The 15,781-nt window shown below is 40.4% G+C and overlaps 1 protein-coding gene across 4 annotated transcripts in view; it reads right to left on the bottom strand.

Annotated features, from left to right (window-relative positions):
• The window catches only part of LOC110000680 (glutamate receptor 2-like), a 41,537-nt gene extending 28,397 nt beyond the window's left edge, over positions 1-13,140 (bottom strand). For 2 of the 4 annotated variants that reach the window (XM_065955127.1, XM_065955112.1), the window contains exons 1-6: positions 12,923-13,139; positions 5,032-5,172; positions 1,831-2,070; positions 1,344-1,465; positions 568-642; positions 57-110 (exon numbers count right to left, since the gene is read on the bottom strand). In XM_065955127.1, coding sequence (XP_065811199.1) covers positions 57-110; positions 568-642; positions 1,344-1,465; positions 1,831-2,070; positions 5,032-5,172; positions 12,923-12,992 — 702 coding nt within the window. In that variant the 5' untranslated portion in view covers positions 12,993-13,139. Of the gene's footprint in view, positions 1-56; positions 111-567; positions 643-1,343; positions 1,466-1,830; positions 2,071-5,031; positions 5,173-12,922 lie in introns of all 4 variants that reach the window. The other 2 variants (XM_065955117.1, XM_065955122.1) reach the window with 2 other exon arrangements.
• Positions 13,141-15,781: the final 2,641 nt, after the last annotated feature.

Here is a 15,781-nt window from a genome sequence, read left to right as displayed (position 1 = left end):
TGTTCCTAAGCTTCTTTGGTTGACTTGTTAAAACAGAAACTCTGACAAGTACTCACCAGGTTGGCTATGATGTAGTGGTATCCTTTCACATGTCGACCTATAGTGATCACCTGGAGGCAAAAAACAGAATACGCTGTGTCAATAGCAAACACAGGAACACCTTTTCCTTTGATTTATCAATGATTTCCAAACTACGACGTTTTGGGGATGAGAGGTTTTCAATGGACAAAATCATATACTTAATTGTAGGAATATTTATGGATATATAATTCACTGAGGTGTTGTATATAAATATATAACTCAATGCAGTATTCTTTATAGATAATTAATTAACTGCAGTGTTATTAATAAATATATAATCAACTGCAGGTTGTATATAAATATAAACTTTGCTGCAGTGTTGTGGATAATTACATAATCACTGCAGGTTTGTTCATAGATAGGTATATATTATACTACAGTGTTGTATTGGACATAAAAGTAATAATCTGATAAGCCGTAGGTTGTTGCTGTTAATGAATGTTTACGTTCAATAATATTAGGAATACAGAGAGAGACTTTAAGAACCTGTTCCATGATGTCTTTGACTTTGTCCTGTTCACAGTCCAGGATGATGCGTCGCTCCTTACGGATCTCCAGGTCCTAAAATCCACAAACATCAAACATCAGAACCTCTAGTGCTCCTTAAACTATCAGCCAGAGACATGACTGGGCACATGTCCGTTAATCTGTTCAATGTCAATTATGGCGTTAAAGGAGCAATATGTAACTCTGACACCTAGTGTTTAAAATGGGTTCTGCAGTGCAATTTCAAAACATTGGAGAGAGCTGTCTCACAGGTTGCCACGCCAACACAGACACAAAGAGTCATAATGGCCGCTTAAGATCTCTAATGTATTGATGTTGTAAAAAGCTGATGTTTTTTTTGGTGTTTTTTATTTTAACTTAAGTTAATTATAAACAGAATTAACTGATTAACTGTTATGGAAGGTAACGTCTTTGTTAACAGATTAAAGAATTAAACAAGTTTCCATTTACTGTTCCCTCCTCTGCAAACAAGCAGGAAGAAATGTTGAACAAAACATCAGTACCTAAGTATGTTACAACAAGAACAGAACTTCAGAACCTGGAACATGTTGATAAATTAAACAGAACTTTTATACCTGGAACAAGTTGATGTGAAAATGAGAACCTGGAACATATTGCTGTATAAACAGAACGCTTATACCTGGAACATCAAGTTGACATGTGTGAACAGAACATTAGGTCCTGGAGCATATTGCTGTATGAATAGAACTTCAGAACCTGGAACATGTTGACATGTATGAACATAATTCAAGTACCTGGAACAGGGAGCGGTACGCCTCGTCCTTTCTCTCGTCTTTGAGGTTACCTACATTTATCGCCGTGACGACCCATTTTTTCTCTGCAGCAGTGTCCAGGATGACCTGAAGAGTTGAGAGGCCTGAAACACAGGACACAGCTTCATCAGAATTATTAGTTTTACCGAGGTGTAGAAAAATGAAATACAAGTCTTTCTTACTGCAGACTGAATGCACTGAGATCCTGGAAGGTGTTCTTCATCAAGTTAACGACATTCACAAGATGTTCAGGGGGGCTGGCACAATATAGATACACTAAGGGTACTTATACGATAAAAATATCCGATTATAAATGTGAGTGTCATCTATCACACACACACACACACACACGCACACACAGTTTGTAACACAGTATCACCAGCAGTTAGTCAATCTGTTCTTCAGCATTCAGTCTTACAGTCGATTAAACCTCTCATCTCTCTCTTTTCAATACAAACACTGTTCTCACCTCTGTCACTGTCGTACAGGTACGCAAACTTCTCCCACTTGTAGTACTCCACTAAAGACACCAGTGGACCTTTGATGTCCGGCCTCATCTGCAGAACAAACTGATTCATGCCTTCAGCTGGGAATGACGGCGTGATGAAGGAGACATGCAGCGTCTCACAGAAGGACGTGATGGTGTTCACCGACTTCTTATCGTAGAAGCCAAAGATGGCGTAGACGCCTCGTGAGAACTGTGAACAAACTAAGAGAGAGAGAGAGATATTTTAACATTAAACAGAGAGAGGGGACCAGGACAGAACCCTGGTTGCATCCATGCATCCCAAACTCTTGCATCTGTTTCCCTCTAACCAGAGAGGCATGGAGAGAAGCGAGGAAACGAAGTGAAGGGGAGAGGAAATGAGGAGATGAGTCGTCCTTTCCTCTGTAGCGTCACATGAAGCGTCAGCTGTTTGTGGTGATGATATCAGCTGATCACCGCTGAGCTGTCAGAGTCACTGTCTTTGAACTGAGCAGATGTTTCCTCTGTGACTGCAGAGGATTGTGGGTAATGTAGGCTCAATTCCATAATTAGTGATAAAAACAAGCTGTGTGTTCAGTTTAAGTGAAGGTTAAAAACGCAACACACAACAAGATACAAACATGGATTGATTCCTCCATAAAAATGGATTATGTGGTTAGATTTTTAAAAATTAAATTCAGATTTTTCAAATCAAACGTCTAAAAGTTGGAATCATTTCTCCGGCGCTCATGTTGGGATGATGATGTATTTTTTGTAACCATATTTAGAACATGTCAGGTGTGTATCAGTATGACGGTCACTCTGAGCTCTCAGTGTCTGTTGCTTTATTTAGTTGTCCTACTTTAATGACCCTGTTCTGACTCTGGAAATAAAAGCTCCATTTTCATCTCTCCCAGTAAAAAATAACATTATTCTACATAATAAATCAAATGTTCTGTGCTCAGAGGAGAAGTATATGCTGAGCCACCTCATGTCTGCACATAGCCATGAACAGTAATCATGTTTCGTTCACTGCACTGTTAATAAAACTCGTCGTTTACAGTCGGAATCAAGTGCCATCAAATCACACATGCCTAAATGTTAGATATTTTTGCATTCCAGCTACACGGCAGCAGAGACTTTGACGCCTTCTGCTCTCATTGTCTGCTGCCCTTTCGCTCGCCTGATGCCTTTCTTTTTTTCTGCTGCCCTCTTTCTTGTCTGCAGGATCATTCTGATAATGTGTTTTATCAGAGCCTAGACAGCACCAAAATAAACTCCTGATGTTGTCTGCTGTTAATTATGGTGACACAGGTCACAGTCAAAGTGACCGTTTTCTAATGGATGTGTGATGGAGTGTTTAAACGATATGAACCAGGAGAATTCAAGGAGTCATGATTTTATGATTTCCTCCAACCTCCTTGCATGTTATTGGAGGTAAGATTGAGTCCATGTAAAGTGAATATTCACAGATTATGCACATATTATATTATGTGTGTATCAGGTGCAGAACAACAGAGTGTAAACAGCAGCAGAGGACTCCATGCATCCATTGCAGCACAGTGAACTTAAATAGCAAAGCTCTTAGCCCGAGGCTGTCATTACATCATGCTTCGATGAAGAGGAGTAAACTGCATGCATTGAGTCCTCAATGCTTCTACTCTGACTGCACATAGCTCCAAACTGACACCTTCAGAATAACACCATCTCTTCATTGTTTCAATTCCTATTAAGGTCTTTGGATCATTTCACTTGAACTGCTGTAACAAACACTGAGTCTTACATTCAGATGTATGTGAATTCAGTTCTCCTGGTTATAAATTGAACTGATCACTGTTGAGTGGGCTGAAAAAAAATGTGACTTGAGGAACATTTATCACAAAATCCCGCACACTACACTGCTCAGAATCACACATTTATTAAAACTAAACAGTTGTGAATTTCTTTTAATAAATTGGTGATGCCAAGCGAGAGAAGTGTGCATGATTTTTTCTTTTCAAGGTGATAGTTTGATGTCCTATGCACCTTCTTCATGAGATAGTTGGATGTGCAAACACCTCCTTTGGGACATTTTAAACTGAAATTGTATCCAGTGTACTTGTTTAAGGATAAATGAAACAAAAAATGAAGCTATTTACCTGTGACACATTAATAAATGCCCTCTTTGTTAGCTGATGAAATTCTCACTCTTCTCTAAGTTTCTCTCGCTCTTATTTCACTTTTAGCCTCTTTGTCTTATTTAGCACATGTAATCCCCTTAATCTTTTTCATGTTTGAACTTTCCCTGGAATCACGTGTATCATAACCATTTGGCTGAGCCTGTTAAAAACTGTTTCCCGCTTCTTTAGTTGGAGAGTGTTTGATTATTGATGAGTTATCCTGATGAGGTAAGTGAGCAGCTCCAGTTCATCAGATTCTGTTTTCACAGACCTCCATGAGGAGCAGCACTAATCAACAGTTAGAGACGTTCTACAGATCCTCTAAGGAGGATGTTCTGAGGCCGGCTAAGGACCATCACATATCCTCTCTATGCCTAATAAACACAGCGTTTCACAGGTATAAGCTGGGAGTAGTAGCCCTTTGTCAACGAGTGTGAATACTAATGACAGCGTCAGACAGCGGCAACACAGACAGTGAGCAGGTAAGAATACAGTTGGTGCATTATAACATGTATGTAGAGATACTACATATACTGTGGCAGCATATAAAGTGTACATAATATTATTTATGACCGAGAGAGTAAAGTGTCCAACTAGGAGTCTGGACTGAAGGATGGAGCCTCTTTTCTTCCGGTGCTGCAGGACTGGATCCTTAACATCATGAAACCAAACCTCTAAAGAGTACGTGTTGTTTTCTCCTGTCGTCATGCAGCGTATCAAAGTGAACTTCAGATCATCTGATGAAGATGTTCCTTATTGTTCGTGATCAAGATGTCAAAGTGTTTCTGATGGTATGCCAGGTTTAATGTTCAGAGACGGTTTCATTCATGAATAAATAATTGAACAAAGGAATAAATGACAAAATGAGAAAGTTCACAATTAATTCAATATGAAGATTTAAATAATCTGTAGAAATCAGATGAGAGACACAAACAGAAAAGAATGAAAAATAATCTTTATATAAAGTATATCAACTGTCTGCTACATTTACACGATCAGTTATTGTGTCCATAATAATATTTATATGAATGAAAGTAAAACTTACAGCAGTTTGTGACCGCAAAGCTGTTAGCCACCTCCAGATTATCGATGTGAGGAGTCAGTCTGAAATCTGTCATCCCAAACTGAACCATGCCGACCCTGAACGCACTGTACTCCTGATCGGCCCCCCGAGGGAACAACCCACCTGGGAGAGAGAGAGAGAGACATAGAGAGAGACAGAGAGAGAGAGAGAGAGAGAGAGAGAGAGAGAGAGAGAGAGAGAGAGAGAGAGAGAGCATTTATCAAAACTACTGGCAAACTGATCAGCCTCAGGACTCAGTTTAGAGGGAAAAAGAGGTGAAATGTCTTTCTTACGGAGATGATTTATCACAAACAGAACGAGGAATGCAAGAGCTTTGAAATATCCTCCACATTTTTAGTAAAAACTTGAAAATCAATGTGTATCTCGATAAACTAAAATCATGATAATCCCAAAGAAAGCAAGATCACAAAGCAAGAAATATCAATTGAATTTGGAGACACAATATCAAACCATACAGTGGAGTACACTTACCTGGGCCTAATTATCACTGCCTCAGGACATTTTGTTCAGACTGTGACTTCATTGGCTGATAGAGCTCATAGAGTTTATTACAGCATAAAATTTGTCTAAATTAAATGCCGCAATAAGGATTTGGCAAAAAAAATGTCACAGTGTCATTGAGCTGATCAAATCAGTGATGTTATTAGCAAAGCAGTGAGTAGGTCTCCAACCAATACCACGCCCAGACGAGAGATTTTGAAATATTAGCATCCAACCTGAGATACAGGTATTATAATACACTAATTACTAAAAACCCTTATGCAGAGGCCCGGGTTTGAGTCCAACCTGTTGCTCTTTTCCTGCATGTCATTTCCCACTCTCTCTCCCCAGTTTCTGACTCAACCCACCGTCCAGTCTCTAAATAAAGGCATAAAAAGCCCAAAAATAAATCTTAAAAATATATATTTTTGTACATGCGATAAAATGCGATGACAAATGTTGATATTTTTATAGTCAGGGAGAAGAAACATCTGTAAAAAGATCATTAGAATAAAGGGTTAGGGTCAGTCACCGTCTCATCATCATGCGTACACATTAGCGAAAAGATTTAGAGTTTAATGTTGTTGTTATTATTTGTATTATTATTTGTATTATTCACTGTTTACGTCAAGATGCAGAATCTGTGAAATATCTGAGAAAACGTAATGTATCTAACTTGTGATTTATGTGTAAAATTGAACTGCAGACTCCTCTCTCTCTCTTTCCCTCCTCTCTCTATATATAAATATATATTTCTTTTTTTTTAAGGCATAATATTTCAATTTAAGGTGAAAGTTAGGATCAAAGGATCAAACCCTGGATTGCCAGTTGAGAAAGGAAATCGATATCAATTTTAAAAAATGTACCTCAGCTGAGTGGCAGAGCTCCTTGTGGATTTGGCAGAATGAGGTCATATTTCCACACACTCGATCTTTGGCCCTGAGCAGAGCGGCTGAGGCTTCAGAGGTGGGGGGGGGGGGTTATTAGCTTCATGCTCACTTCTGCCTTCAGAAACACTTTAAATAATCAAATGTTCACTCTTTCAGGATGTCACGTTAGGTCCTTTCATGGCAGCTGTCAGTCAAAGTTACAGGACTAGTCTTTTATTGTATAAAAAAAAGAGGCAAACCTCGAGGCAAACCTCCACAAATACGCTTAATTAAAAGCTGATACTTAAAAAAATAATCATATCCAGTTAGTATACTGTCAGGGCATTTATCAGTGTCCCCCTGTGTCACATCCCCCACTGTCAGTAGGTATGAAATTAAGATTAAAGACGTATATTCAAGAATTTAAAAATAATAGATTAATAATAATTGAAATGCTTAAGATAAATAGTTAAACTACAGATATGTATTATTTAATTAAAAAATATAAATAAATAATGAAGTTCAAACATCTGAAAATTATAAAGAATATAGGACAATGATCACTTTAAAAATATTGATATATAATTACATTGAATATTAAGATACATAATTAAGTTAAAAACTATAGATATTAAGTTAAATGTGAAGTTATAAAAGACAAAAGCCTCCTCAGGACCAGGTCAGGTGTTCTGTTTCTATGGCAACAGGTAAAGGGAGTCATGCTCATGGCATGGACACTAAACACACACCTCAGTGAAACACCCTGTGTGTTCATACTGATGATCAGAAATAAACTCTCACACAACACACACACACACACACACACACACACACACACACACACACACCCCACACACACACGCGCACACACACACACACACACACACACACACACGCACACACACACACACACACACACACACGCACACACACACACCCCACACACACACGCGCACACACACGCACACACACACACACACACACACACACACACACACGCACGCACACGCACACACACACACGCACAAACCCCACACACACACACACGCACACGCACACACACACACCCCACACACACACGCACACGCACACACACACACCCCACACACACACGCGCACACACACGCACACACACACACACACACACACACACACACACACGCACGCACACGCACACACACACACGCACAAACCCCACACACACACACACGCACACACACACACACGGTCCTCTCTGATGTTATTGAAATACTCAGCGCTCCCACTGAGTTTATCATCCACTTCAAGTTAGACTGCAGAGCTCCGATTCTCTCTCATCAGTTTCTTTACTTTATATTTATATATTTCATAACTAATTGTTTATTCTTTATATTATTTTATATATAAGGCACCATTAAGTACAAGCGGCGGACATTAATTTACACAGAATGACCGAGATCTAAAGACACATAAGTATAAGCAGTGAGTAGGCTGTGTTCTTCTTCTTTTCTTTAGTCTTTGACTAAAACAGCTTTATATATAAGGCCGTCCAGTCCGTGTAAACAAGATGTAAACAAGATGTAAACAAGATGTAAACACGGCCCGACAACAACACAGCCAGCGGGACTCGAGGTTATCACTCAATGTAGACAGTCATGACTCAGAGAGACATTTACACAGGATAGACTTGATTTCTGGTGTATTTATGTGTAAAATGTCACACATTCTTCCTTGACTCACAGTTAATTAAAGTCCCCATGAAATCGAACTTCAAGAATATCTAACTGCCGTGTTATGACGTATTTCCAACTCAAACGAAAGAACCAATCACAAGATGGAGGTTATCTCTAAAAAGCTCCACACTGAGCTTGGGCATTTTTTCATAATTTTTACTTTGCTTATTCAATAAGTTATTTCTTAAAGGCTTTATATGCGATTTTTTGATCCAGCAGATGTCGCCCTTGAGCACCAGCATGAAATCAAAACAATTTGCGGTGCATTGTTGTGTTAGCATGCTAATGCTAGCGATCTTTATTATGCTCGTATCTTCACACTGCATGTGAATTTACCCGAAATGAGCGTGATCTAGAAACGCAGTTAAGTAGTGAGTACAGTATGTTATTCTTGTTTTCTCTCGTCCCTCAATTAAACAACTTTTATTCACGAGGGGAGGAGTCAGTCGTCGTCCCGGCGATGTAAACAAACAGAAAATATGACTCTGAAAACAACACAGACAGTGGGACTCGGGTGTTACACCCATTGGAGACAGTCATGACTCACAGAGTTATTTTCAGAAGATATACTTGATTTCTACTATATTTAAGTGTGAAAAATCACATATAAAGCCTTTAAATCAGTGGTTCTCAAATGGTAGGACTCAAGACCTGAAAGTGGGTCGCGGAGCCAGTTTCATTGGGCCGCGAACATGAGCCTGGACTAAAAATTGTTGCAAAAAATCTAAGATTAGCTTTCTTTGGCACATTTTGTTTGGTCTGAGGCCAAAACTGCACTTCTTTTCATTAAATAAATCTGAGTGGTTAACACATTTCAGGAATTTGGGGCACGATATCCGTTTAAGGAGGTGGTGGGTCCTGAGGCTAGAACCACTCTTTTAAATGATCCAAAACTACATGGACATCTGAAGGTGGAGGTCATGGCTGTACTGACCGATCATCACAATCTGTCCACATCCAACAAGAAAATAAATCTTTATAAACCCAACATTTGCGCAGGAGGAGAGCGTCACGATCACACAGGAGTGAGACAAAGACACAAAGAAGATAAAAGATGTTAAATAATGGAGAACAACGTGACAGTAAAAACTGCAAGGCAGCAAGGAACATTGTTTTTTCATTTACTTTTTGCTTCCAACACTTTTTCCTCTCATATGAATTTGTGTTTGGTCGTCTGTTATTATGCAACAAATGTTTTCCATTTTGTATGTAAAACTGTGTGTACTCTCCTGTACACTCTCCTGTGAGGTGTGCTGTAATTGAACATTTGTTTTGTTTTTTGTTTGTTAGGATTACAGATTAAATGGAGCTTCTGTGCTGCATATTTACAAAGAATAGAATGCTGATATGTTGATTAAAGTCCATTGTCCTAATTTAATAAATTCACTAAATAAAATAAATACAAAATAACTCAAGTCCATAAATATGTTGACACACGCGCACACGCACGCACCCACGCACGCACGCACGCACGCACGCACGCACACACGCACACCCCCCCCCCACACACACACACACCCACGCACGCACGCACACACACACACCCCCCCCCCACACACACACACACCCACGCACGCACGCACACACACACACACACCCCCCCCCACACACACACACACACACACACACACACACACACGCACGCACACACGCACACACACACACATGCACACACACACACACACACACGGTCCTCTCTGATGTTATTGAAATACTCAGAGCTCCCACTCAGTTTATCATCCACTTCAGGTTAGACTGCAGAGCTCCGATTCTCTCTCATCAGTTTGTTATTTCTTTATTTAAATATTTTACAATTTATTGTTTATTGTTTATATTCTAAAATAATCTCATCATGTTTTTGTTTATATTTCTTTATTGTTAAGAGGGCTACAGTATCAGCGTTAACTCCTTAAATCACAATTAAAGAAAGTCGTCATGAAACAGAACTTCAAGAGTACCTAACTGGCGGGTCATGACGTATTTCCAACTGAAACAGGATAGGAGAACCAATCACAGAATAGAAGGCGGGACATAACGTTGGGATGAGCTTGGTCGGAAAAAAATTGTAAAGTGCCGGATGAATCAAAAAAATGACCACAGGTGAAATCCCCTTAGACTATTAAAAAGGCTGTTTCAAGTTTCATGTTTCATGTTTTCATGTACGATCACTGTCGATGACCTCATGAACAGTTTGACTCTTTTAAAGCAGAATGAATAAAGCATGAAGAGACCGGGCTGGACACGTCTTTATCTCCAGGACAACTTCACCCTAAACTCACTGATAAACTGAAAAATATTATTAAATAATAAATATAATATTAAGAGTTAAATCGATCAGTAAGTGTGGATCCCTGGTCATACTGTAGTCATGTCTGCCAGTCAACAATGGTTATCAACGTAGTGAGTCCTCACAGAGTTTACTGATCCAACATCGAGAGCTCTACATAAGAGGACGGGACGGAGCTCACAGCATGAGACCCATCAGAAAATTAACAAGTTTACTGTCAGCAGAGCGACTTGATTTACACATTTTATAGAACTACAGTATTAAAGGAAGATGAAAGGACTAAATACAGTAATGGTACTGGCACTCAGAGTTAACGTTAGAACTACCTGACGAATCACTAACCTCCAACCACCAATCCAGTTTCAGAGTCAAAACTCAGGTGAGACCAGAGCCACGCCTGAGCACCAACAGCCCTGAAGATCTAAGCCGTTAGACCATCACAGACTCCAATGTACCTGAGGGAGATAACACTCTGCTTTTCCCCCCTGAGGATGATGCATCACTCGTTAACACTCTGTAACACTTTGTAACTTTATCTCCCCGAGGAATCTCTGCTGTTCACTTAAAAAACAAAGACAAAAACGTCTCCTCCTCACCTTAACCCTACCATCCAGGTCTACACTTCCTCCCACCCACTAGACGCTCTGCCAATGAAAGGCGTCTGATCCAACCTTCACAACAGGGCACCAGGTCACTAGCTAGACTATAGCCTCTGTCACCCCGTGGTGGCAGAACTAACTCCCAAACCCATACGATCCGCTGAGTCCATTTGCCCCTTTAAGAAAAAGCTAAAGACCCAGCTCTTTCATGAACTATGCACCTGATAATGACGATGATGTTATTTAGGATGGTTTTGCCACTGTGTGTCCGATTACACTTCAAGCTGTTTGTTTCCTCCTTTCTAGATCCTTTCTTGTGTTGCACTTACTCTCTGTTTATAAAAACACCAGGGGACACGTAAAACAACAGAGGGCGTATGAACCGTAGACTGTAAATATTAATGTACGAAGCATGAGTGACGTCAACCATCTGTTACGGCAGGGACCTCATCGGCAGCATCCGCAATGCTGGAAATGCTGTCTGACCCAAACTTTCAGTCGACCTAACGACAGGCTGAGAGCCGGAGCTGAGGCGGGTTTTAAGCCTCTTGACAAATTGTTACATCGCGCCCACCTGTCAATAATGTCAGTGGACTATGAATAAAACATCAAAACAGAGCCATGAAAAAAATTCACCCCCGTATGTGTGCCAGTGATGAAAATAACTAATCAGGCCTATTTAGTTTTTTGTACCAGGCTGTAAACATGTTTATTTATGCTGTAAAAACAGCTTTTTTCTCGGTTATGTGTATGTAACTTCTGGTGTTCCTTGATCCAGCCTCAAGCGGACACTCGACGAGCTGCAGGATTTTGGACTTCTGCATTGGCTCCATTTTTTGTGGGGTATTTGCTGTTATTTGCTACCACTTACAGTGGGATGTTTAAGAAATGGCGGCTTGTGTTCAACCAGTCAACACTGACGTACAGACCTATCACCATGCACTTACATCACTCAAAGTCCCTCTTGTGCTCGGAGAGTACTGAAGCAGGAGTTAAAAAGGTTCCTCTAAACGGGGATCTGGGCACTTAAAAAGTTCATAGCGTAGTTCTTGCTGTGTGGAATCAATAAAAAACAGTTCCTAGAACTATGAAAAAGTTCCTGCGATACAAAAACACCCATGGTCAGATGCAAAGACTGTAGATGGAAACTTTTCTGTAAGCGAGGTGTTGTTTTTGGTTTTATTGGTCAAAATATATGACGAAGATCCCACAAACATCAGTTGTTGTCAATAGGATTGTCATCATAATCATCAACACGCCCACAAACACACACATCAGAGTCTCCTCCGCACGCCGCCACGTCCTGCAGAAACATCTTAACCTGTCAGCAGCTTTTATGTAAAATAAGAAATAAAACATGAAAGGTGCTGCAGGAAACACTGACTTGTTGTATTCTATACAACAGAGAAACAAACTGACTGAAAGTCTCTTACATTAAATATTTAATATTTCTTTATATAAAAGCCTTTTATGTAAATCTGATGGAGGCTGAATCTGGACCTCTCAGGATTTCTACACCTTCATGTTGGCGGTCCCACAGAGACAGAGATCGGATCAGGACCGGAATACCTGTCCAGCTGTGGACCTGTAAACATCTTTACAACGCACACGCACGCGCCACACACTGCACTGCCAGAAGGGGGGGGGGGGGGGGGAATGGCACATGCACAAATATAAAAGATGAAAATGTGACATAATTAGAGCACTGCAGCAGCGGGAGGAGGCCTCCGAGAGACGAGGAGGAGCGCGAGAAGGAGGCCCGCAGCGGGAGCGAGAGGAGGAAGAGGAGGAAGAGGAGACAGAGGAGGAAGAGGAGAAGAAGACAGATTGGTACCGGACAGCCAGAATAACCGTGACACACCGATGGAGGGATGTGGAGGATGATGACGGGGATTAAGGTCTTACCTATTTGCACGCTCGGGGACCCGCACAGCGCCTCGCGCCATAAGAGCGTCACCACAAACAGCAGCTTCATGTTTTCACGCGACCTCACAGCAACAACGGCTCCGCTTTTTACCGAATCATCACCTCCCTCACACACCGCGCGAGCTCATGGCGTCGGTCCAGCTCCGCTCACAGCTCGAGCTCTGCAGATGCCTTGCACTCTCCTTACAGGCGCGTGCACGGCTGCTGCTGCTGCTGCTGGACGGCGCGCGCCGAGGATTGCCAAGGAATACCGATGAGGTACGAGAGAGACCGAGAGGAGCCGAGAACTTAACGGAGATAAACGAGATGCCGAGGAGAAGTGGAAAAGGGGAGGGAAAGAACGAGAAGGGATAGAGGAGACATGAGGAGGGAGAAGAAGAAAAGGATGAGGAGGAGATGATTTTCTCTAAATGAATAATCAATACCGGATAGCATGTGTCATTTCACCTGACAGGGGTGTCTGAAAAAAATTGCTCAAACACATATGAAGTTACAGTCATATAGGCTACAGTATCTATAGGCCTACATCCTACATGTCATATAGGCCTATACATTAGAGCCAATATATGCAGAGTTAATGTTTCTGCTGTAGTGGGGGGAGTGTGTGTGTGGGGCGGGGGCAATGGTTCAGTCTATTGAATCTTTAGTTTCGATTATTGAATCTTAAAGTTTCATCGTCTGATCTTTGAGGAAGATTTTTGATCGATTCGGCTAAATGTTGCATCCTCCCCTCTAGATCCGTGCGTGTGTTTTACTAACTACTTGATATAGGCTAAGTCGCTTTTTAAAGCGTCTACTAGATGTTTTAGAAATAAAAATTTTTAAAAAAACTTAACGACGTTTAAAATCTATCTTCAAACAGGTCCTTCTGTCCTGATCTTTTTTATAGGTTTTCATTCAGATGTAATTACAGCAGCTGGCCAGCAGATGTCAGCACACTGCCTGAAGCACCGAGTAGACCTCAATGTGTATGCATCTTTAATATTTGGACCTCTCGTCTCCGAGTAGGCTACATGAACACGATCACGATGTGTAGAAATAGTTTCTATAAATGTTTGTTCCTTTGAGCTGTAGATTTTCACTCATAGGAAACAAATGAATCAAATTATTTCAACTGAAACACAAACAGTTCAACAAATCCATGAAGCGGCACAAAGGGAAAAGCCAATTTCCCCGGGAGAGGGAATTTATTAAAGACTCTGATTATCTGTCATGTCATACATAAAAGCTCACAGAGTAAAACAGAAAAGAACAAATACACTAAAACATATAAAACAACCACAATAATTACAACAATTATAAAGAAATTAAATCACTTCGAAAAATACTAATACTAGAAATAAAACTTCTAAAGATGCAGCTACATATAACCACAATTTGTGTTTCATTTCTATTGAATCATGTTTCTATGGGGGATTCAACAACTCACCACCAGCCGTCACTAAACCTACACTTTGCTCCTTTAATAGAAGTTACTAAAAGCTCTTACAGTAATTAAGGAAACACCTGCAAACAAAATTTCACTTAATATGTATTTGTGGGCCTGAATTGATTTTTTTTTTGTCGATTTGTGTTGATAGGCTCAGGTTATGTTCAAATTTATGGCTTTAAATTGTAAAGTGTGGTAATTTTAATCAATTATTATCTGATGATTGTCTCTGAGGGAGTTATAAATCTTCAGCTCTAACACTATGTTTATGAAAATTATTCCCAAAGAAACTGAACAATGAGAACACAGCATCCTCAGGAACCTTTGTTTTTATGTTTGGTACTAATATCCTGAAAAGGTAATTTAACGCTGATTTAATAATTAAACAAAGATAATAAAATGTATTAGTCTTTGGGGAACATCATATTTAATGCCTATACAGATATCTGACTGTAACTTCGTCTCACCTAATATCTGATTGAATCTGACTGATCTTCCAGGTGAAGATGCCAGATGTGAAGGTCCTGGGCTGGTGAGGTTAAACGTGGTCTGCGGTTGTGAGGTTGGATGAATGTACTGCCATATACTCAGAAATGACTTTGAAGATGAACTAAAGAGAAATTAACAATTTACGGGCAGCAGCTCTGGTGGACATTCCTGCATTCATCATGCTCATTGCTTGTTCCCTCAAAACTCAGGGCATCTGTGGCATTGTGCTGTGTGATAAAACTACACATTTTACAATGACCTTTTATTGTTCCAGTCTAAGGCACACTTGTGCAATAATGATGCTTTATAATTAGCATCTTGATATGCCACACCTGTCAGGTGGATGGATTATCTCAGCAAAAGAGAAATGCTCACTAACACAGATTCAAAGGTCACTTATTAAACGCCTTCTCAACAAGTTTAAATACGTCTCAGAGCTCCCCAAAACAGGTCTTTGAAGTTTCTTGCTTAAAATCCACTCTGATCCTGTATTTGATCATGCCTATAACCCCCTATATTTCAGCCCTGCTCAGAACAGACTGTTTCTGTGTTTGTAGCTTTAAATGTAAATGAGCTCTGTTTGAACACGCCCCTCTCTGGAATGGGCTGGAATATGGCTTGGGCTTCCTTGCTCCATGCCGCATTGTTTACAGTGGAAAAACAGACAGAACTAACCGCCCCCAGCATTGGAAGTTTCCCTCCGCTGGGGGAGGGGCTGCTGCCCTTTATGATGTCATGAGGGGAAGATCTCCAAACGGCCTGTTTGAGCACACATTTACTGAAAAGTGGATGAGGCAAAAGACAGAGAGGATGAACTTTTCTGTTTTTTCTTAGATGTTCTAGTGAAACATTTTAGCTTTAGAAAAACATGTTAATGTATATTTGCATAATATGTGACCTTTAAACAAATGTGTGAACAC

Source organism: Labrus bergylta, chromosome 1, assembly GCF_963930695.1.
Source record: "Labrus bergylta chromosome 1, fLabBer1.1, whole genome shotgun sequence".
In the NCBI taxonomy this organism is placed as follows: domain Eukaryota; kingdom Metazoa; phylum Chordata; class Actinopteri; order Labriformes; family Labridae; genus Labrus; species Labrus bergylta.
Note: the sequence above shows the minus strand (reverse complement) of the source record. Positions and strands in the feature narration are given on the sequence as shown.